Raw genomic sequence first — 23,309 nt, forward strand, 5'->3', positions numbered from 1 at the left:
GGAGCCGCTCGGGGCCGGGCTGCCGCCGCTTTCCCGGAGGAACGGGAGCTTTGATGCCGTTCCCGGAGCCGCGCCTTGCCCGCGCCCCTCGCTCACGTCACTGGAGGGGCCGGAAGTGCTCCCTCACTTCCCGGAAGTGCCGGCCGGAAGCACGTGGGCCGCGGCCATGGCGGACTCGGAGCCGGCCGCCGCCGCCGTCCCCGTGCGCTTCAAGAGCAAGTGAGGCACCGGCGGGACCGGGCTGGGGCTGCGGGGTCGAGCGAGGGGCCGGGCCGGGCCGGGCCGCCGCCGCTCCGCTTTAACGGGGCCTTGCCGCGCGTCTCTTTCCCTTCCAGCTACGCCGCGACGCGGAAGATCGAGCCGTTCTACAAAGGAGGGCGAATCCAGGTAATCCCGGCTCTGGAGGGACACCGGGGAATGTCGCGCCTCCTGGCTCTAACGTCCCCGATCCCTTTTCTGCAGATCAGCCGCGATGGGAAGTTCATGTTCTGCCCCTGTGGGAGCAAAGTCAACGTCATCGATGTGGAAACGGGAGCGCTCCTGCACAGCCTCCAGCAGGTGACCGGGATCGGCCGCTCCTGAGCGGTTTGCGAGGCTCCCGGAGAGTTTTCTCAGTGTGGATACAAAGCTCGCAGGAGTGAGGAGTGCAGGGAGGCTGGGAACGGACCCCGGCGCGGGTTTTGGGCAGTCCCAGAGCTGTGCTCGGTGTCAGCAGAGCCGCGTGGAGAAGGGAGCTCGGAGATCTCTCCAGGGATGGATTAACCGTGGCATTCCCATTCTGTTTTCCCAGGATGAGGAAGAGGATGTCACAGCATTCGTGCTGAGCCCTGATGACGAGGTGGGTTTGTGCTGGGGGCCGTGAGCAGCCTGGGACAGGCTGAGCCAGGAATGGGGGGAATTTTGGGGAGTCCGTGCAGGGCCAGGGCTTGGACTCGACGATCCTTGTGCATCCCTTCCAGCTGGGGATAGTCCATGGTTCTGTTCCACACCCTGTGGGCTTCCTGAGGTCCCCGGGAGCCTTCTCAGGGGGTCACGCTCGGGGCTGTGGGTCACACTCAGAGCCGTGGGTCACACTCAGAGCCGTGGGTCACACAGATCCGTGGGTCACAGAGCCGTGGGTCACACAGAGCCGTGGGTCACTCAGAGCCGTGGGTCACACAGAGCCGTGGGTCACACTCAGAGCCGTGGGTCACACAGATCCGTGGGTCACTCAGATCCATGGGTCACAGAGCCGTGGGTCACACCCAGAGCCGTGGGTCACACTCAGAGCCGTGGGTCACACTCAGAGCCGTGGGTCACACAGATCCGTGGGTCACTCAGATCCATGGGTCACAGATCCGTGGGTCACTCTCAGATCCGTGGGTCACTCTCAGATCCGTGGGTCACTCACAGAGCCGTGGGTCACACAGATCCGTGGGTCACACTCAGATCCGTGGGTCACACTCAGATCCGTGGGTCACAGATCCCTGGGTCACAGATGCGTGGGTCACTCAGACCCGTGGGTCACTCAGATCCATGGGTCACTCAGATCCGTGGGTCACAGAGCCGTGGGTCACGCCCGGCGCTGCCCAGAGCCTGGGCTGCCCCCGGCGCTCCCCGTGCCGTGTGGGAGCAGCAGGAAGCCCAGGCCCGGCCCTGGCTGAGGCTGTCCCTGCCCCGCTGTCCCCAGGTGCTGGTGACGGGGAGCCGGGCGCTGCTGCTGCGCCGCTGGCGCTGGAGGGAGCCCAGATGTGAGCGCACCTGGCGAGCCGTGCACACCGCGCCCGTGGCCACCACGGCCTTCGACCCCACGGCCACGCTGCTGGCCACAGGTAGGAGCCAGCTTTGGCACAGAGGGGGTTTCCTGCTCCCGGAGCACCTCCCAGGGCAGGGCCAGCAGAGGTTCAGAGCCCGGAGCCGTGTCCTGTCTGGGATCTGCTGGAGTTGCCACGGCTCTCTCCTCCAGAGCTCGGGTGTCCTTCTCTTCCCAGGTGGCTGTGACAGCACCATTAAAATCTGGGATATGACCAAGCACTACTGCACACACAACCTGAAAGGATCCTCTGGAGTGGTACAGTAAGGAGCAGTCCTGTTTGTCAGGCCCTGGCTGTGCTGGGATACTGGGATTGAGGTGCAATCCTTGAGTTAATGCAACACAAAGGTCCATTCCAAGCAGGGTCTGGGCTCTTCCTGCTTTCTGAGAGCAGGGTTACGGCTGATTCTGCCCAGAGAGGAAACAGTTTGGTCAGGAATTTTCATGGAATCACAGAACTGTTGGGCAGGGGACACCTCCAACTAGCCCAGGATGCTCTGAGCCCACCCAAGCTGTCCTGCTGTGGGATGTGCATCATTGCAAGGCTGGGTGGTTCATTCCTGCTGTGGGATGTGCATCATTGAAAGGTCGGGTGGTTCATTCCTGCTGTGGGATGTGCATCACTGAAAGGCTGGGTGGTTCATTCCTGCCCTGTCCCTCTGCTCCTGCCCAGCCTGGTGGAGTTCCACCCCGACATCTCCCGCCTGCAGCTCTTCTCCTCCTCCATCGATTACAAGATCCGCATCTGGGACCTGAGCTCCAGCAAGTGTGTGGCAGTGCTGGAGGGACACTTCAGTGCTGTCACCTCGCTGGCCTTTGCAGATGGGAACAGCCTCCTCAGGTACCTCCTGGCAGGGCTTGGGCCTCCATCCCTTCACCTCCTGCAGCACCCGGGGGTCCTGGAGGGTCTGGGCAGGTTCTGCTGTGAGGGGAAGGGGTGGTGCAAGTGCTCAGTGGGTGTCAGCACCTGTGCATTGGAACCATGGAATGGTTTGGGTTGGAAGGGACCTCAAAGCCCATCCAGTGCCACCCCTGCCGTGGGCAGGGACACCTTCCACTGTGCCAGGGTGCTCCAAGCCCCATCCAACCTGCCTGTGTTCCTGGCAGTGGCCTGTGCTGGCACAGGGAATGCTGCTGCCCTCTCTCCCATGGTCTTTCCAGAAGAGGTTTTGAGCTCCCACAGTACTAAATTTGCACCCAGACCCAAGCTGAACAGGTTTAGCACTAAAACCGAGCTTTTCATCTGCAGCTCTGGCCGTGACAAGATCTGCATGGTCTGGGACCTGGAGACCAGGCAGAGCAAACGAACCATCCCTGTCTACGAGGTGAAACTGCTTTTTGTTTCTTCCTTTGAGGCCCTCTGTAGTTTCTAGGCCATGGTCTCCCTCTTTAGGGTCTGTAGGTTGTGAAATCAGGTTTCTCCCCTTCCCAGGGGTTTTCAGCCCTGGGTCTGTGCCTCTCTGACTCTTGCAGACCGTGGAAGCCGCTGTGTTGTTGCCTGAAGACGGAGATTTCTCTCAGCTGGGTGTGAAGAAACAAGGGCTGCACTTTGTCACAGCTGGCAGCAAAGGTGAGTGTCACTTTTGGAGCCTGAAGGGTGGCACTTCAGTCACTTCACTGCTGTTATTCCCGGGCTGTGTGTTCTCCATGTGGCAGGAGCCTTGGCGGGAGAGCAGAGCCTGCTCCTGAGTTCCTTGGGCAGGAGTGGATGAGCAGGATGGAGCAGGCACAGATCCATGTCGTACTCAGACACATTTATCCCTATTTTCAAACTCGATGAGTTTGATTTGCACCAAAGAAGCAAAACCTTGAGGCTTTTCCAGCCACTGCATCCTGCCCAGTCTTGCCTTGGAGCCGTGTGGCTTTTCCCGCCGTGGTTTGGATGACGTTCCCTGGACATCCACTGTGAAAAGCAGTGGCTGTGCCACGGTTCCTCCTGTTTTCCCAGGCATCCTGAGGGTGTGGGACGTGGCCACAGCTGCCTGTGTGCACACCCAGCCCGTGCCCTTCGCGCTGCGGGAGGAGCCGAGCGAGCGCAGCCTCTCCCAGTGCCAGTTTGTGCCCGCCAGGAACGAGATCCTCACCGTGTCCATGGAGCACAACATCGTCTTCTATGATGCTCAAAGCCTCCAGCTCAGGAAGCAGGTGACAGCCCTCAGCCTCCCTGTCCCTTTGTCCGTGCTCCAGGAGCAGCTCTGCTCCTGGAAGAAGCACCAAGGGCGCCCTTGGCTCCAGCCTGTCCTGGAATTGCTCCTTGGGGCCAGAGAATCCCACTGGTTTGGGGGAAAATGCTGCCCAGAGACCCACAAAGGAAGGAGAAAGCAGAACAGACTTAGGCAGAAATGTCTCCTGTGTGTAGAAATTACACCCAGTATGAGATGAAAACCAGTCCCTCCCACCTTCTCCTTCAGCTGCCTTTTCCCTCTTGGGCTGTTTCCCTTGCAGCTCACAGGATACAACGAGGAGGTGCTGGATGTGAAGTTCCTGGGCCCTGGTGACTCTCACATCGTTGTGGCCACCAACAGCCCCCAGCTGAAAGTGTTTGAGCTGGCAACGTCCCACTGCCAGATCCTGTACGGCCACACAGGTGGGTGACAGCGCTGGCCTGGGGGCACCTGGGCAGCTCTTCCTTTATCCAGCTTCTCCTGGAACTCTGCTGGAGAGGAGTCCCTGAGTTCTGGTGGAGCAGGTTTGGGAGTTGTGTGGAGAGAGGATGTGTCCCATTGTCCCTGTCCCTGTCCCTGAGATCAGTTCAAACTGGAGCTGAAGGTGTGTGACACGCTCAGTCCTTAGGGACCAGTTGTGTCCCAGACCTGTCCCCTGGCTCATTAACTGGGCTCATTAAGCACTGGGCTCATTAACTCCTTGCTGTTGTCCCATCTCAGCATTGCTCTGCACCCACCAGCTTTTATTTCTCCTGTTTAGAAACAATCCTGGCTTTGGATGTCTTCAGGAAAGGCCTGATGTTTGTCACCTGTGCCAAGGTGTGTCACTGTTCTCCACTTAATGAAACTCTTCATTCCTAGTGATCCTTGTGGGCAAAATTATGTTATTTTTGGAACTCCAGAAAGGGCTTTTTGTTCATACAATCCCTGTCTGCTGCGTGCCCCAAATAGGTTCTCCCACTATCCCTTTTTAACATTGTCCCTGGGGAAATGGGTTGTATTTTATTGGCCTGAAGGAGGTACTTCCTTCTCCAAATATCCTGGCCTGGTGTTAGAGTTCAGGAAAGTTGTTTGTGGCACGATCGAAGTGCTGAAAGCTCTCAGGTCAGAGGCTTGTTCTGCCACCCGAAATTAGAATCCTACAATCCTGGAATGGTTTGGGCTGGGAGATTTGTTCAGTTTTACCCTTTGCCATGGGCTAAGACACCTTCCACTAGACCAGGACCTGGCTTTGGGCACTTCCAGGGATGGGGAGTGCCACTGTGTGGGAACTGAACTCTGTGAGATTGAGGAGGGAAAAGGTGCCAAGAGCCCTGACAGACCCACAACCAAAGCTCTGATACAACCTGGAGAGTTGTATTTATTTCTGGAGAAATAAACCTCCATGCAGGAGCCCCGGAGTGGGGGCTGATCTTGCCACCTGCCGAGACAGAGATGAAGGTTCGGGCTGGAGCAGCAGAGACCAGTGGGGCTCAGGGATGTGCTGAAAGCACAGGGAGCTGCTGCCTCCCCAGGCAACTGAGGCATTTGTGTCCTTCCCCCAGGACAGAAGCATGCGGGTGTGGCGCATGGGCAGGGCTGGCAGGGTCACCTGTGTGGCCCAGGGCCTGGGCCATGCCCACGGCGTGGGCGCTGTCGCCTGCTCCAGGTAACACAGACTGGGGGAGGGAGGGAGGGAGGGAAGGGAATGTCCTGGTGGGTGCTGTCCCCCTCCCAGCTGTGCTGCTTCTCATCCCTGCTCCCAGCTTCTCGTGGTGCCCGAGTGTGAAGGGATCATGGGATGGTTTGGGTTGGAAGGGGGTCTTAAATGTCCTCCAGTGCCGCCCCCTGCCACGGGCAGGGACCTTCCACTGTCCAGCCTGGCCTTGGATACTCCCAGGGATGGGGGAGTCCCTCTGAAATGAGAGGGCTTGGAAAGCCATGAAGCCACTCTTCCTCACCCCAGCAGCGGCCGAGTGTGGAGATCCCAGTCAGGGAGGAGAAACCACGGAATTGTTTCCCTGCCCTTGATGGTTTCATTCCTCTCAGGCTGAGGGAAAGCTTTGTAGTGACCAGCAGCCAGGACTGCACCATCAAGATCTGGAACATCCCGGAATCCCTCACTTCCAAAGCAAAAGCAGCCTTGATCTCCAGTCCAGAGCCCCTCCATGCCAGGGTGACTGAGAGGGGCCATGACAAGGTACAGCTCCACCTGAGCTTTCAGTGCTCCAGCCTCCCTCCTGCACTGCAGCCTCCGTTTGTTCCGAGGCCTGACCCTCTCCCTCCTCCTCTTGTGGCTTCCCCAGGACATCAACAGCGTGGCAGTGTCCCCCAATGACAAACTGCTGGCCACGGGCTCGCAGGACCGGCTGGCCAAGCTCTGGTCCTGCTCCGACTGCTCCCTCCTGGGGGTTTTCTCTGGGCACAAACGTGGCATCTGGTGTGTGCAGTTCTCCCCTGTGGATCAGGTCCTGGCCACCTCCTCGGCTGATGGGACCCTGAAGCTTTGGGGACTTCGGGACTTCAGCTGCCTGAAGGTGATGAGAACTTTGCCTCTTGCTCTGGGTGAAACCTTGAGGTTCCTTAAGGATCCTTCCAAAACTTGGAGCTTATTTCTTTGGGCTTCATGAGTAAATGGGACCCTTTGGGGTCTCTCCAAAGGCCTGGCACTGCTGAGCTTCCTTTCTGTTTTGCAGACCTTTGAAGGCCACGATGCCTCAGTGCTGAAGATCATCTTTGTGAGCAGAGGGGCTCAGCTGCTCAGCAGGTTTGTGCCTGCCCAGGGCTCTGGGGAGGTTCCAGAGTTAAGGGAATATCTCAGCTCGTCATCAGCACCAAAAGGAAAGACTCTTGTGTCCAAAGAATCTTTGGGAAGAGTTATAGGAAGATGCCATGCTTAGGCCAGGCTTTCTGTAGAGGTTGTTTTAATCTTCCTCCTCTCCAGGTGTCCCATGTGGCTGCTGTGGCATTGCTGGGTTGGGACAAACTCAGTAGACAAAGCTAAGGGTGCATCTTGCCCTCCACGTTTTTGGTTATTTCTGCTCCTGTTTGGAAGGAATTGGGATGGGACAAATCCATCTGATACTTGAGGTGGGACAGAGCAAGAATGGATCTGTGCAGTGATTCTTTCTGTTGTGTTTCTCTTCCAAAAGTGGATCTGACGGTCTCTTGAAACTGTGGACAATTAAAACAAACGAGTGCGTGAAAACATTAGATGGCCATGAAGATAAAATCTGGGGCCTTCACTCCAACAGGAAAGATGACATGGTCGTGACAGCCTCCAGTGACTCCTGCATCACCCTGTGGCAGGTACAGCACGGGGGCTGCTTCCTCCCTGGGTTAATAATTGGGGTAATTGGAGAGCTCAGGCTCTCAGTGGCTTGTTTCTCGTGTGTTCTCCTTGTCTGCAGTTTGAAATTAGGCCAACAAGGCTGATCTTGGGCTTTGGGGGTATTTTTTGGACATCCTGTATGTCCCCAGAGCAGCAGATGGGCCCCAGCACTGAAGCTTTGGAGGGAAGTTGGAAATTGCTGGATTTATCATTTAAATTACTTGACCCCGGGATTTTGCTGCAGAAACTGGTCTCCACATTGCTCGATGGCTAAATCAAAACCCTTCTGTATTAAAGCAGGATTTGATCAAGTTTCGTCCTGTTTTTTTTAATAGGATGTGACTGAAATTGAGGAGGAAGAAGCACAGGCTAAACAGGAGGAGCAGATTATGAAGTGAGTTGATCTTGTGCCATAAAGAGCTGTGAAAGGCAAACTGTGCAGTGGAACTGTCCACACCTGGAGCCCTCCAGCTCCACCTGATCCCAATATTGGAGTGAGGGAATTGAGGCATTTGTTGACGAGCACCACAAACTTCTTAACTGTTATTGCCAAATCTGCTGCTTTTTGTGTAGTTTTGTTTTTTTTCCAGCACCCAAAGATTGGTCTTACTGCCACCCCTGATTTGTTTTCCAGAGAGCAAGAGCTTTCTAACCTTCTCCATGAGAAGAGGTACCTCAAAGCTCTGGGCCTGGCCATCTCCCTGGACCGGCCGCACACGGTGCTGACCGTGGTCAAGGGTGAGTCCAGAGCGTGCTCTGAAGGCATTTCCTGCCCTCTCTCCTTTCCTGGACACCTCTTCCAGCTAGTTCAAGGCTACAAAGTCCAATAATTCGTCTGAAAGCCTCAGTTTCCCCTGAGTGGCATCACCCAGGGTGTCCCTGCTGTCGTTTGTCTCTCCAGCCATCCTCAGGGAGCCTGAGGGCAGGAGGCACCTGGAAGAGAACATTGTTCGGCTCCGCAAGGATCAGAAAGGTTTGTGGCACGATCGAAGTGCTGAAAGCTCTCAGGTCAGAGGCTTGTTCTGCCACCCGAAATTAGAATCCTACAATCCTGGAATGGTTTGGGCTGGGAGATTTGTTCAGTTTTACCCTCTGCCATGGGCTGAGACACCTTCCACTAGACCAGGACCTGGCTTTGGGCACTTCCAGGGATGGGGAGTGCCGCTGTGTGGGAACTGAACTCTGTGAGAGCCCAGGGATGTTTTGCTCTGCTCTGTGCCAGCCTGGCCAGGCTTCCTTCCCCCACAGAGGCCGTGCTGGCATTCCTGGTGACGTGGAACACCAACTCCCGGCACTGCCACGAGGCCCAGGCCGTCGTGGAGACGCTCCTGAAGCACGAGGCACCCGACACCCTCCTGCAGTTCTCGGGGATTAAATCTGCTGTGGAGTCTCTGCTGCCCTACACGGGTGAGCCCTGTGGGGACAGGCGCGGGCTGGAGGTGCTGACCCGGATCAGGGATCGTGGAATGGTTTGGGGTGGAAGGGGCAGGTCAGTTAATCCACCCCTGCCATGGCAGGGACACCTTCCACCATCCCAGGCTGCTGTGTCCAGCCTGGCTTTGGGCACTGCCAGGGATCAGCCACAGCTGCTCTGGGCACCCTGTGCCAGGGCCTGCCCACCCTCACAGGGAACAATTCCTAATTCCCAATATCCCATCCAGCCCTGCCCTCTGGCAGTGGGAGCCATTCCCTGTGTCCTGTCCCTCAATCCCTTATCCAAAGTCCCTCTCCAGCTCTCCTGGAGCCCCTTTAGGCCCTGGAGCTCTCCCTGGAGTGTTCCCTTCTCCAGGCTGGGCATTCCCAGCTCTCCCAGCCCGGCTCCACAGTGGAGGGCCGGGTTCTGCTGCCTCCCCCGTGACCCGGAGCCCTCCTGTCCTTGCAGAGCGCCACTTCCAGAGGCTGAGCCGCCTGCTCCAGGCTTCCACCTTCATCGAGTTCATGTGGCAGAACATGAGGCTGGCAGATGTGGCCCAGCAGGACCAGGGGACTCTGTGACCCCCTGCCCCCCCCCAACCAATTTCTCTTTCCCACCAGGATGGCAGCTGGATTTTTAGTTCCTCTGTTTTATAATAAACATTTTAATTTCTAAACCAAGTCCAGCATCCAATCTCCTCAGGGTTGGATGGAAGGAAAAGGTCATTTCTTTGGCCAAGCTGGGGGTTGTGTTTTCACACCCTGAATGTTCACACTCACAAACAGCTGTTAGTTTGGGATTTAAAAAAGGCAGAATCCCAACAAGCAAGTTGGGATTTAAAGGATTCATGGAGCTGGGCTCTTGCTTGGGCAAAGCAGCCTGGACCAAGGCGGGGGGTCTCACCTGTGCCCACCCAAAATTTAGCACCTGAGAGGAAGAGAAGCACAATTTAAATTCCCCAAAGAGCAAACTTTTAAAGCATAAAACACAAGCAGGCTTCAGAGATATTTACATGTATTTTATTTCATAGACACAAATGTATAAAATTCAAACAACACAAATACATCACAAGTTCATTATAAAAATATTAACAGATACCTGGGAGAGTAAGTACAATTAAAGCCATCAATGTAGAGAAAAGTCTTAAATTTCCTATAAATCTTTTTCTAACTCATTTCTAGCAAATGAGTTTAGGATTAGAATTGTTGTGAGTTTCAGTAACTACCCAGTCCCCTGGAAAGAGGAATGTTTTGTCCATAAAAGTGACCTCTGTTCCCATCCCCAGGTGGAACACAAGCTGTGACTGCCCTGGTTGTGTTCCTATGCCTGCACAGATGTGGCTGGAGGGAACAGGGATGAGGTTCCTCCCCAGCAGGTTTTTTATTCTCACAACCATTCAGCAGATCCAGCCCATCCCTGTATTTCATGGCCTCTCCACTAACCTATAAAAAAACCCAATCCCACATCGAAAGTCAAAAATATCTATAAAATCGGGGGTTCAGTAACTGCCATCACGCATCCCATCCCTCCCCAGTTCAGTGACTAGCTCAGGGTGCCAGGGGTCACTGAGGCACTCTGGTGCCACTCCTTTGCCCTCCACGGGGGCTGTGCCAGCTGATCCTGGTGTCCCAAGCCCTGACACTCCAGAGGTGATGGAGGTGTGTGTGTGTCCCTCAGGAAGGGACAGTCCCAAACCTGACTCTCTGTAGGTGTTGGATGTGTGTGTCCCTTGGGAAGGGACAGTCCCAAACCTGACTCTCCACAGATGATGGATGTGTGTGTCCCTCAGGAAGGGACAGTCCCAAACCTGACTCTCTGTAGGTGTTGGATGTGTGTGTCCCTCAGGAAGGGACAGTCCCAAACCTGATGCTCCAGAGGTGTTGGATGTGTGTGTGTCCCTTGGGAAGGGACAGTCCCAAACCTGACACTCCGGAGGTGATGGAGGTGTGTGTGTCCCTCAGGAAGGGACAGTCACAAACCTGACTCTCTGTAGGTGATGGATGTGTGTGTGTCCCTCGGGAAGGGACAATCCCAAACCTGACTCTCTGTAGGTGATGGATGTGTTGTGTGTCCCTCGGGAAGGGACAATCCCAAACCTGACTCTCTGTAGGTGATGGATGTGTTGTGTGTCCCTCGGGAAGGGACAATCCCAAACCTGACTCTCCACAGATGATGGGTGTGTGTGTGTCCCTCAGGAAGGGACAGTCCCAAACCTGACTCTCTGTAGGTGATGGATGTGTGTGTGTCCCTCGGGAAGGGACAATCCCAAACCTGACGCTCCGGAGCCGCTGCCCACGGCTCCCAGGGGACTGCAGCGAGCGGGGTGTCAGGGCTGTCCCCGTGTCCCCTCCTCCCCAGGGCCACTGCTGCCGGCCGGGGAGCGGCTGGGGACCGGGAGGCCGGGCCGGGGAGCCGAGCGCTGCAGGGCGCGCTTGGTGACGGTGCTGCACCGCTGCAGGATCTCCTGCGCTGAGGGCCGGGCTGGCACCCTGGGGACACCCGCGGCCAGCTCCGGCTCAGCGAGGGGCAGCTCGGCCGCGGAGCTCTCCACGAAGCCGGAGTCGTTCCTGTCGCTCGCACTGAGCTGCGGGGATTTGCTGCCGTGCCCGCGGCTCGGGCCAGGAGAGCTCCGGGCCGGCTCCACCTCGGGCAGGGACCGCGACAAGTCGGCTTTCCAGGCCAGCCGGGCGTCCCCGGCGCTGCTGCTGCTGCCCGAGCTCAGCGAGGAGCTGTCCAAATCCAAATCCAAATCCAAATGCAAATCCAAATCCAGCTGCGGGGTGGAGCTGGCCCGGGGCAGAGAGCGGGATCTGCCGTGCTGCTGCCGGGCCGGGCCCCGCGGCTGCGGGGAGCAGAGGCTCGGGCTGCAGGCCCTGAGCCCGCAGCTCAGCATGGTCTGGAGCTTGTGGTGAGGGTTCTGGTAGGGCCGGAGGCACAGCGAGGGCATGTAGCCGGTGCAGCCGTTGTACCTGAGGGCAGGGATGGAAGGAGCACTGAGAAAAACCTTCCAGCACCTCGGGCCAAGGTGGGGGGGAGCACCTGGGGAGCAGGTGTGTGCTGTACACCGGGTGTGGGGACAGGGAAAGCGTCCCCAGGCAAGGACAGCCAGCTCTGGGGGCTGCTGGGCATCCCACACGGGGAGGAACAGCAAGCAGCTCCCTCGGGGAGCCAGGGCTTTGGGAAAGCCTCCTCACCGGATCAGCCACCAGCCGTCGTGGGATGTCCTGAGCACCTCCACGACCACCCCCTGGTTCAGCGAGAGCTCGTCTGCCTTCTGAGCCTCGTAGGCCTGCACCACAAAGTACAGGCTGCCTGCAGAGAGAGGGAGAGGTTGGATTTGCCTTGTGGAGAAAATCCTCTGATCCCAGTGAGACACCAGCCCAGCTGCAGGGCAGCTGTCCCTGAGAGTGACTGGTTTGCTCAGGGACCCCAGTCTGACCCATTGAAGTTGGATATAAAGAAGTTTTTTTTTTCACAAAAAGGGTGTGGAGGCCCTGGAAGAAGTTGCCCAGAGAAGCTGTGGCTGCCCCTGGATGCCTGGAAGTGTCCAAGGCCAGGTTGGATGGGGCTTGGAGCAACCTGGGACAGTGGAAGGTGTTGGGGTTGGAACCTCAGATGGGCTTTAAGCTCTCTTCCAACCCAAACCACTCCATGATTCCATGACCCACAGGTCCAGGCAGGGACTCCAGGCAGTTGGGTAAAGCAGTGGGGGTTTGCAGAACTCATTCTTTGAAGGAGAAACAGACTTACCCTCCTCGTTTGAGCTGAAGGCATTCTGGATGTCCTCACAGGCATCGAGCTCTTCCAGGTACGAGGCTGGGAACCAGGCTATCTGCTTGTCTGCATTTTCCACCAGCCACCAGCCTACAAAGAGGAAAAATACTCAGATTTTAACAGCCTGCAAGTCAAGACATGACAATAATCCCTAGGTAGAGGACACAAGAGACAGGAGGGACACTCATTGTCCCCCCAGGTAAGCACACAAGTGCAAACACCTGAACCCCTGACACTACCTCAGCATTTGCCTAGCTATGAGTCCATCTGCCCATCTACCCCAACACTGAATCCTCTCAAACCTACCAGTCATGTCCTTGATGAGCACTTCCACAATCTCCTTCTGAGCCACTGTGAAGGGTTTGTTCTTTGTGTCTTTGGTTTCGAAGGCCTCGATGCAGCGGTAGCTCTGCGACGCCTGAGGGAGGGTGATGGACAGGGGCTGGGGGCTCTTCTCCCTTCTGAATACTGATGGCATGATCACAACACTGGGAAGTAAAGGTGCACGTCAAAAACTCAGGTGAGAGGTTGAGTTTAGTATTAATTTTGGTAAAAATCATTTCTGCAGTAGGCTGAGAAAAGCTTCAGGCATCAGAAACAAAATTAAAAGCACCCAGCTGAACTGCCCTGGAGTGGAACTGGTCTTTCCATTCTATCCATATCCCATAATATTTCTGTTTCATGAACAAACAAAAAAATGCAACTCATATTTCATACCTGTTTTCAGGGAAGGAGGGATCGAGGTCTTGAGTCTGTGCCTTGAAAAACTGATTGACCTCTTCACCCCGGGAGATTTTCACATCAGTCTTCAGCAGCTCCTGGGAATACGTTTCCAGCAGTTTCAGGATCTCCAGGCACCTGTTCAGCTTCCCACCCTTCCTCTGCTGCATAGTTATTCCTTCAAAATGACAAGAGCATGATTGGGTTAGGGCAGCAATGGATCTGAACCCCTGGGAGCAGCATCTTTTCCCTGAACACCGGGTGCCCTCACCCACCACCCTTCCTGCCCAAGCCCAGACTGTACAAAGTCACTGTCCCTGCCTCCTTGTCATTTTTAACAGTTCCTGATAGGATTTTTTAACATCCAAAATTTCTCTTCTTTTTTTTTTTTTTTTTTTTTTTTACATGTAAAGTTTCAAGAAGCTCTAGGTCAATATTTGAAGTGTAGCATTAATTTGCCAAGTGCAGCTATGTATTAAAAAAGCCTCTCTGGGTCATTTTAAGTCTGTACTAGACCCAAAAAAGCTGATGTGACCCAGTGATGCCATGGCAGGAGCAGGAGTGAGCCCCTGATCTGTTCCAGAGGAAGGTCAGGCTCAGAAACTTCAGTCTCTGCCATAGTTATGGCTGTCCCTGATCACTCTCGTGTTTGTTGGTCCCTCAGAGATTTGTCCTTACCTTTAAACCTGGGTAAACTCCTCAGTGACCCACTCTCCGTGGGGAATTTTCTCTTCAGCTCTTTCTAAAAGCAAGGAGAAGGAGAGAACAGTGATTCCTGACAGCTGACACACAGCCAGGCTCCTTCCCCTCCCCAGGACAGGAACCTTGAAATTTCAGGAATTGAAAATCACTTACATGGAATTTCTTAAAGTCTTCAAACGTCCTGTAGATGAGAATGTTGTTCTGATCTGACCAGGACACAAACATCATGTAGTTCTGGGAAAAGAAAAGGGAAAATAAAAGCAGTTTAATCACAATGTTCAGTTTTGGAAGCTTCCAGGCAATCAGTGTTTGCTGTGGTTTGGTTGAGGCTTTTAATGTCACATTAAAAAATTAAATAAAACAATAAACCTACAAAAATATTTCCTTAATTTCATAGTCCCAAATGGGTAATCATTGCTGAAACCAGGAAAATGTTATGGTGCTGTGACAAAAAGAGAGCAAAACACAAGATATTAAGCTCATTAAAAAACAACCCCCCTTGTCCTAGACCTCCAATCCCAATACTATAGGGAATAAGCAAACTTATCCCTGGAAGAGTAACTCAAAAACCTCTAGTCTCCCAGTTTGTAAATTATATTTAAGGAGGAAAGCAAAGCCAAAAAAAAAAAAAAATAATAAAAATTAAAGTACCTTCTGTTTTCTGCACTGCATGAAGCCCACAGCCTTCACATCCATGGGATACCTGCTGCAGCTCATCTTCCCCACGGCGGCTGCTCCTCTGTCGTAAGGAGCCAGAGGGATGTGTGAGGGAGGGATGAGAGCTGGAGGGAGCAGAGATGCTGCTCCAGCCCCGACTGCCGAGGTTAAATACCCTGGAGCAGGAGGCAGAGCAGAGGTGTTCCCGAGCTTCCTCCTCCGCCCAGCCCCCGTGCAGAAATTCCGCGATTTGCCAAACTGCCGCGTGCCTTTTACCTTTCCCCCCGCTTTTAACATGCAAATGCTGCCGGGTGCAGGCGGGACATAGTTCAGGGAGCCGGGGAGAAAGAACACACCAGTGCCGGGAAGGACGGGAAGGGAGCCGGGGCTGTTTACCAGCGCTGGGTTAGAGCGAGTCACAGGGGCAGCAGCACCTGCCCCGAAATATTTCCGGGACACCGGTGAGGTTTTTATGGCTGTATTACACGGACCTGCAACTCGGGCTGAGCTCACTCCAGCCCCAAAGCCTGATTTAGAACAGTCTGGGTTGTAAAACACAGATCAGGCACCATAAAACGTGAGTAATATTTGTTGCAAATATTTGGGGTTTTTCCCTGCTTTGTCCCACCTGCCGAGTTACTTTAAATAGATTTCTGACAGTTTTATCAACATCTCCATTGAGGTGCCGATGTAATGAACAGACACATCCCCAGGATGTAACTAAAAGACTGAAAGCTCCTCGGGTGAAAATAGGTGATGGAAATTCAGCTCTGAGGGCTCTGCCCTGCGTCCAGCCAGGTGTCCACACCCTCCCAGGGCATCCTAAGGATCAGTTCCACTGCCCAGAGGCACAGCAGGAGAGATAATTCCAGCCTTGGCCAGCCTGTCCTCTCCCTGAACCTCAGGGCTGATGGACACCGTGTGATCAAAGCGCCTCTTCCTAGATAAAGCCTCAATTGAACCATTATCACTATAATTATCTTTATCATTATCATTATTGGAACCCAAACTGAGAGGCTCAGCCGTGCCTCCCTGTCATTTCCCAGCTACACCTGGTGTTTCAAACCTTCAGCAATGGCTGCAGATGATTTTTCATCTACAAAAAAAAAAAAACCACCCCAGAACTGGAACAGGGAGCCAAAGCAGATTCCTTCTGGAAAACACAGTCAGGAGGGTCTTGGTTTGTGATCCATGAGCACGGGAGGCTGCTCCTACACAGCAGGGCAGCACTTTCTGGAGACAAAAAAAGCAGGTTTATTGCAGTTGGATTTATGGCTGCTGGATATCTGTCCTGCATTAAAAAGGGAAAGTTATCCAAAAAGCACTTTGGTTCGGTGTGGATTTTGGAGAGAAAATCTCTCCAACAGCATCTCCAAGGCATTTCCTGGCTCAGGAAGCTGCACAGGAGCTGCCCTGTGGAAAAGGGATGTGGAGCAGCTCCCTGCCCTCCACAGCCCTGGAATCAGACCCTCCATCCCTCTGTTACAAAGCCTCCAGCCAAACCATGTGCTGGCAAATCTCCCCAGATCAAACAGTGAGGATTTTATGGAGTGAGAGGAAATCACTTCATCCAGCAGATTTATTAAGAAAGTCCCAGTCTCTGAGGTGCCAAAACCCTGTGCTGACTCCCTGTCCTCAAACCTGCACTCCTTGGCTTCTCCTTGGCAGCCAAGCCAGGGCCAAGCTCACCCTCACGTGGCTCTGTTAAGTGGCTTTTGGAAATACCTGGGACCAAGACTCCCAATGAAGCACCTTGGCTTGGTTTCCTGTCTCAGAGCAGACACAAACCGCAATGCATTTCCAAGAACATAAAGGTTTAAACATATTTCTCCTGACTGGGAAAAGCCAAAGACAAGGAAAGCCTTGGAGGAGCTGCAGGATGAGGAGGCAGCTGGGGAGGCTCAGAGAGCACCTTGATCTGCAGATGCCATAAAAACCAGAAGAGTAGGAAACAGCCTTGGTTTTGCAGTGTTTCATCATTCTCAGGGAATTCAAGCAGAAAGGGGGGTGTGGAAAACATCGAATGGAATGTTACAACAGGAAGGTGAAGCTACACAGGGGTTTACAAGTCACCCGAGGCAGAAGGACCAGCCCTGCAGTTTGGAGAACTGATCTTCTGAAAAAGATTGGACTGACTGGGAGATTGCTGGTGATTGCGGTGTTGCAATCGAAGCAAATATGAGCAAAACTGCTCAAAACTCAATAACTGGTTATTGAGAAAATGTTTTGCGGAAGTGAAGGGCTCTGTGACACAGAAGTGAGTGCAGGGAGGGAGGGGAAAAGCCTGCCACTCCTCTGAGACACCAACACCTCTGGAGTCACCTGGAGGGCTCAGTTCCAGCTCTGCAGCTGTCACAGCAGTATCGGAGCCCTGGCGGTGTCAGGTGTGATGTCACGAAACTGCTCCAGGATGACCTCAGGAGCCACATCACATCTGCAGTGACACCGCCTACGAAACCAGGTGGCCCTTGGATGGGCACAGTGCTCCTCAAAGCTCTCCACAGCTCTGGCCATGCCAGGGCCATTCCTGCTGGCAAGGATGGGTAACCCACCAGCAGAGGCCATTAATAAGAGGGATTATTAACTCCACTGCTCTGCTGGATGCATTTGGACTCGCTTGAAAAAAAAGAAGACAAACTTTTTTTTTTTTCTGGCATTATCAAGTTTACTTTTTGTCTTCTACAGTTTCCATGTCATCCTGCCATAAATCAGTGCCTCCTCATGGGTAATAATTAATGGCAGGGGAGGAGGGGTCTGCCCAGAAAAAGTGAGACTCAGCAAGAATTATTGGATGCTGCTGTTTCATCAGCGATATTTATTTACACAGCTCTGAGGGCAGCAGTTAATTTTCCTTTAGTTGTTTTACAAGGTACCAAAGAGATCATAAATTAACAGGCAATATGTAGGAGGGCACTGCCCAGCTTTGCCAAGATACAGGAAACATGGATTTTTCCATAATGACTCCCATAATTCTGCAGCCTGCTCCAAGAGAGCCCCCTGCAGCCCACCAAGGTGGAGCTCTGCTACTCAAGGAGCATCACTCCAGCCACAACCTGCTCCTCTGGGGACAGCAACACGTTTGTGTCACGGCAGGTGGCTCAGGAGTGTCACAGGGAGCCACAGCAGACTGCCTGGCCCAGAGTGCCCACGGCTGGGAAGACGAAGGAGGTCACCCAGAGGCTGCAGGAAGGCCCCACAGTCACCAGGGCTGTCCCACTGAGTATTTCCATCCCAAGATCAGCTTGCCTTCCATGACAAATAAACACTGATGCTCTGCTTTTCTTTCCATGTCAGTGTGGATCAGGAGTAACTTCAGTAGAAGCAGAATCTGAGTGCACAGGTGCTTGGGGGCAGCCAAAGGCAGCTCCTCTCCAGCTCCTCCTGAGCCATTTTCCAGGTCCAACAAGAAACAGCCTTGTCCCAAATGCTTGGAGAGGAGCAGCTGTGTTCCGAACATCTTTCCTACACACAGAAGGTGTGTCTGGGCTGCTGAGTGACCTGTGCCCCTCATGGCTGATGTGTGGGACTCTGCATCAGGGATTTCTCCTTCTATGGCCAGCACAGGAGCGGCAAAGAGAGGAAAAGTCCTCAAACCACCCTCAGGACACTGCAGCTGCGAGGGAGAGCTACAGAAAGGAGCTGTGGGCACAGCCAAGGGGGGCCTGGAACAAAGCTGGTGGAAAAGCTTCATCTTTCCCTTGCTCACCTTCAGGATCAAAACCTGCCCTTTACTGTTCTTGAAGGTCACCTGTGATGACACATGACCTATCAGCACCTTTAATGAAAAGCCCAGATGCTAAAAGCCGATTTTAAAAGTACAAAGAGGTTTTAGACTTTTAATAAATAGAGAAACAGACCTTTATTTAAAAAGCATAATGAAAACCCAGACACTGGAGTTGACAAAAGTCTCCTTCACCTCATGAACAAAGGAAGCAGTTGAACTTTCACACAGGCTGGGATGAGAGATTTTGCAGTAACTAATCCAGAAGAAAGTATTTCATTTCATCCTAATTCCAGCAGCTGCTGCAGGCACTAAAGCATTTCTCTGTGGCAGACCCTATTCAGGAACCCTTTGAGCCCAGGGAGCAGCTCAGCCCTTTCCCACTCCGTCATGGGAGCTTCTCAAGGTGCACATCCCTCTTCAGTGCAGGGGACCACTCATTCCTCACAGGCAGCTTTATTTCAGGATCCAAAATCAGAGCATCGCATCCAACTCCCTCAAACCTCCCTCCCAAGGCGTCATTTTCTTTGCAAAGCTCTTGGGATGGCCCCATCCAGCCCAGGGAGAGCTCGGCCCATCTCAGGAGCTTTGTTTGCTACCTGGGGCACGCACAGCGGACTGGCTCCTGTTTACCAAGCACTTGTTGAAATGATTTCATAGTTCTTTTATAAAAGTGACATGTTTTCTTAAGGTTATGCAAAATACAAAAGTGTGATTCAAGAAGGAATTTTCCAGAAAGGGTAAGAATGTAACTTAAGCTGCTTCAAGAAGAGGAGGTTCTCTGAATTGTTTTCTCATGAAAAAAGCAGTGTTTGATGAGTGCATGGCACGAGGCCAGCGCTGTGTGGACATGCTGGGACTCAGGAACGTGATGTGAAGGGAGAAGAAAAGCAGGGTGGAATTTCCAAGGGGGTTTGAGGCTCTGCAGTGCTCAGCCTGCCCTACACATTCCGAAATCTGGTGGGAGAAAATCCCAGCAACACCAGTACAGCCAACAGCAAGTGCAGCAAGCACCAGCAAACATGGAGAAATACTGTTTTCACTTGGGGAAAATCTGTTCTTACATCATGCTAAATATAGTAAATTGATCAGAGACAAGACCGTTGTGTTCCTTCCAGATTAGTCAGAGCTGCTCATCCCACTCTTTCCCTTTCCTCATTCCCCACGGCCATCGAGGAGCAGAGTATGCAAAGCCTTATCTCTCCTGGGAATTCCACCAGCACCAGGAGCTCTGGCTAAAAGTTCACCTGTATTTCAGAGCAAAGACAGCAACTTGTGTTCCTTGGCCCCTTCAGAAACCAGGCAAAACCAGATCCAATCTTCACTCAAAAGCCTGGTGGGAGAAGAGCAATGTGGAAGGAATTGTTTTTTCATCTATGTTTAATTCTTAATGAGTCCAAGCATAGCAACTGTTACCTGAGGAAAACCTCTTCCACTGAAGGAGACTTCCTGTTGAATTCCTTTGACCTCCTTCTGCAAAAAAGGAATCATCCCAAATCAGGGGCCACTCTCCTTTTACAAAGCCAAGAGAAGAGTAGCTGCTCACTGAAGACTTTGTTTTTGAGGAGCACAAGCGAACCCCCAATTTTGCTGTGTTTATCCTCAGAATGGATGAACTGATTCCAGGGATGCTCAGAGTGGGTCTGGGAAGGAGGAGATAGATTGGAGCACGGCACAAACAGGACCACCTAAACCAACCTGCAGAAATAATTTGGTTTTCTCCCTGCCCCTGCCATCACCACTGCTCATGGATTCTCATTTTAATCAGCTAGAGGATCCACATATAAAAATGGCACCAACTTTAAAAGAACAAACTCAGTGTCGGGTATAGATGCCCAGATTTGAGCAAGGCAGTGCCTTGTGCTGTCTTACACTTCAGACTGTTCTGAACACATTTCAACAGTTCTGGATGGATCTGAACTGAGACATCTCACCCATTCCCTGGCAGGGGGGCTGCAGGCTCCTTCGTGATAGCTGGGAGATAAATTCATACTTTTGGGAAATTTTGCAGGTGATAAAGTTCTTATACGCAGGCAGAGAGGATCAATATGATTCATTTACCTAGAAATAAACGTCTTTTTTTTTGTTGTTTCTATTTCCTAGTTGGCTGTAATTTCCCAAACAAGTCTATGACTAATTCCTGGTGCTGACATATCACTGGTCAGATTTAGGCTCACATTCTTACATGTAAATACAAGACAGCTTCCTGCTGTAGTGCCCTGCAGAGGGAAACAGTTACATTCAGCTGGAACTATCTACAAAACCATCACAAAAACACTTGGTAAGGATCCTGACAGGCACAGGGTACATTTTTCCTCCCCAGAAAATCAAAGAATCATGGAATGGTTTGGGCTGGAAAGACCTTAAAGTCCATCCACTGCCACCCCCTGTCATGGGCAGGCACGCCTTGCACTATCCCAGGGTGCTCCAAGCCCTTTCCAACCTCATCTTGGGCACTTCCAGGGATGGGGCAACCAGGATCTCTCTGGACAACCTATTCCAGTTGCCTATTTGAAACTTCACATCAATTACTGGATAAAACTGAAACTTCAAATAAATTACTGGATATTCAGTGGTGTTTAGATTCCCAAATGAAGAAGGCTCCAAGAATATTATTCCTTGTCCTAGTCCATAATGACCAACCTGCAGGAACCTGGCGTCACACTGCTGGGAAAGAGTTGTGTGAATCCTTGGGATCATCCCTCCTCGGGATCATTTCCCCTTGTGTCTCCTCTCCTCGGTGCCACCCCTCCTTGCGGTCACCTGCTTTGCTCAGGGGCTGTATTTAGGCCAGGACCTTTGTCTTGCCCAAGCCCACTTGAGGATCCCTGTGCCATGGATTTTGCAGGGCTCAGCGGGGCGGGGAGGGTGTCCAGCCCCATTTCTTCTTCCTTCCCCAAGCCCCACTGTCAGCTGCCTGTTCCTAGCTCTCGTGTAGCAGGTGCAAAGGTAAGAGAAGAAGATCAAACAGCTCTGAGAAAAGGCAAACACAGCCTTTGATTCTCTCCAGCATGGGCTTTACTGCTGCTTCCTGGTGACTGCTGTCATCACCCGAGCTGCCCCATTCCAGGCATGGCTCTGAGGAAGAGGGACATACTCAGTGACATCTGTGACTTCAGTGGGCCCAGTCTCACAGACATGGGGAGCTGAAAAGCAGGTGCTTTGCTGGCAGCATCTGTGCCCAGGAGCCCTGGCCAGGGACACCTTCCACCCTCCCAGGCTGCTCCAAGCTGGCCTTGGACACGGCCAGGGATCCAGGGGCAGCCACAGCTGCTCTGGGCACCTGTGCCAGGGCCTGCCCACCCTCACGGGGAAGGATTCCTCCCCAAAATCTAATTTGTGTGAGGAGTTTGTTTGGTAACAGGCTCTAGCACACTCCAGCTCCTCAATCAGCGCTGGGAGCAGAGGGTTGGGTGGGCTAGGGCTGTCCAAGGGGGAATGCTCCCTCATCCTTCCTCGGCTCTGCACCACATTCCTTCCTTTGGATGGAACTAATTTGCTCTGCACTTGGATTCATTTAGAGACAGCCAAGTGAATTTCCTCGCTCTGACTCGAATTGGAGCATTTCTCCATTTTTTAAACTTTTAAATCCAAGCTGATGCTGGACCTGAAGGCAAGTGGAGAAAACTGGGAGGACCATTTCCTAAAGAGCCAGCTCTGCTCCTAGAGCTGAGCAGGAAAGGGGCGAGGGGAGCAACATGGAGCACAAATCTCTGTAACCAGCAGCTTCCTTCAACGCTTTTATTTATCAATAAAAATGCTGATATTTTAATTGAATCCATAAATTAAATCACAATCAAGGAAGCAAAGTCTGCTAACGGCCAGACCAGGAGATTGCTGTCACTTGGAAACATCTCTGCACCTGTTTAATTGCTTCTAGACCAAACAATAAAGCTCTAGAGGAAATTCCCTCAGTATCTCATTCTCTTTTTTCCTGACTTTACAAAAATTAATGAGGTCATGAGCATCTGTTAAAACATTTATTGCTGGGCAAGGAAAACAGACATAAAAATGTTGCTCTCCCTACTTGATCTTTCCTTTGCGTGTGAAATTTATCTTTACAGTTGTCTACAACTTTAGACAAGTTTAGACAAGTTTAGGAACTTCCAGCAGTTCCTACCAGTTACTCATGTGTCTTCTCCCTCCCTCACAAAAATCAGCAAAGAAATATTCCCAAGAAATTGCAAATAAATAAAAATAAAGGAGCACTGGTAAATAGAGACCCCAAGATGGAGATCCAGACTATCAGCCCAGTGCTCCACAGAGCAGGAACAGTTCAGCCATTTGCACATGAAATACACCATGAGTTTAAGTATTTTTGAGGGCAAGTCTTTGAGGTATTTCTCTAAAATGATGCTTTTTCCAATACACATTTTACACCACACTGTGTTAAATAAATCACATATATATATTTATATATATTTATATATAAGGTGACTTTTTGGTCCAGCTCCATCCTGGGCATACATTTGTTTGCATTAAACAAAATAATCATATTTTTCACTTGACCTACAGGTGGTGGACAGGAGAAAAGTTGAGGTGGATACAAAATTCACATTGCTTACGGTAGGACATTTGTGGCTCTCAAACCTTTAAGAGCATGACAGAATCAAGCCAAAAAGAAGGATGAGAGCAAGTCTCTGCTGCTCTCCAAGTTTTCACCCTCTGACCTCTATTAAGAATTTTGTAAGGCCACAGCTAATTAACATTTCCAAGGGGTGAAAGAGCAAGCTCCTAAGTCTGATGCCAGGCTGGACAGTTGCCCAGGTCACCACGTTCATGTGCTCACAAGCCTGTGGCTCTCTGGAAATAAAAGAAAAAATGTGAAATGTCCACTCAAAACCAAGGTCCAGGGGCCAGGTCTGGCTCTCCATCACCCCGAGGAGACCAGCCACTCCCAGGCAGTGCCTGCTGTGGTGAAACACGTGCCAAAACTCTCAGAAAGAGGAAAATCCTCCCTCAGTATGGATTTACAAGCATGTGACAGATGTTAAAAACATGAAAACTTCATATGGGTGTGTTCCTATAAAGGAGCGTGAGTTATCCACGTGTTT

The 23,309-nt window shown here is 52.4% G+C and overlaps 2 protein-coding genes and 1 long non-coding RNA gene across 8 annotated transcripts; 1 reads left to right on the top strand and 2 right to left on the bottom strand.

Moving 5' to 3' along the window:
- Positions 1-145: 145 nt before the first annotated feature.
- Positions 146-9,361, top strand: TBL3 (transducin beta like 3). Its single transcript, XM_053991540.1, has 22 exons — positions 146-219; positions 336-387; positions 463-558; positions 791-838; positions 1,670-1,811; positions 1,971-2,055; positions 2,466-2,633; positions 3,042-3,117; positions 3,266-3,362; positions 3,741-3,937; positions 4,238-4,379; positions 4,718-4,776; positions 5,502-5,605; positions 5,986-6,136; positions 6,243-6,473; positions 6,633-6,703; positions 7,089-7,245; positions 7,603-7,661; positions 7,902-8,005; positions 8,169-8,240; positions 8,516-8,674; positions 9,150-9,361. The coding sequence occupies exons 1-22, from the start codon at positions 167-169 to the stop codon at positions 9,260-9,262; spliced, it is 2,436 nt and encodes an 811-aa protein (XP_053847515.1). The 5' UTR covers positions 146-166; the 3' UTR covers positions 9,263-9,361.
- A 317-nt stretch (positions 9,362-9,678) lies between these two features.
- LOC128815497 (uncharacterized) lies at positions 9,679-10,486 on the bottom strand. The gene is made up of 2 exons (XR_008439657.1): positions 10,433-10,486; positions 9,679-10,376 (listed from the first exon to the last, which is right to left on the bottom strand). It is a non-coding gene; the product is annotated as an uncharacterized LOC128815497 (long non-coding RNA).
- Positions 10,487-10,795: 309 nt separating this feature from the next.
- On the bottom strand, positions 10,796-23,291 carry NOXO1 (NADPH oxidase organizer 1). Of its 6 annotated transcripts, none has more exons than XM_053992268.1 (11): positions 20,899-23,291; positions 20,317-20,474; positions 14,529-14,616; positions 14,031-14,111; positions 13,854-13,917; positions 13,173-13,353; positions 12,762-12,943; positions 12,432-12,545; positions 11,876-11,993; positions 10,958-11,650; positions 10,796-10,900 (listed from the first exon to the last, which is right to left on the bottom strand). In XM_053992268.1, exons 3-10 carry the CDS (start codon positions 14,592-14,594, stop codon positions 11,008-11,010), a joined length of 1,449 nt encoding a protein of 482 aa, XP_053848243.1. In that variant the 5' UTR covers positions 14,595-14,616; positions 20,317-20,474; positions 20,899-23,291; the 3' UTR covers positions 10,796-10,900; positions 10,958-11,007. The 6 variants fall into 6 exon arrangements, with proteins under 6 accessions (XP_053848243.1, XP_053848241.1, XP_053848242.1 ...); XM_053992266.1 differs by having other exon boundaries at positions 14,529-14,659; XM_053992267.1 differs by lacking the exon at positions 20,899-23,291 and having other exon boundaries at positions 14,529-14,659; positions 20,317-20,687.
- Positions 23,292-23,309: the final 18 nt, after the last annotated feature.

This window comes from Vidua macroura, chromosome 16, assembly GCF_024509145.1.
Source record: "Vidua macroura isolate BioBank_ID:100142 chromosome 16, ASM2450914v1, whole genome shotgun sequence".
In the NCBI taxonomy this organism is placed as follows: domain Eukaryota; kingdom Metazoa; phylum Chordata; class Aves; order Passeriformes; family Viduidae; genus Vidua; species Vidua macroura.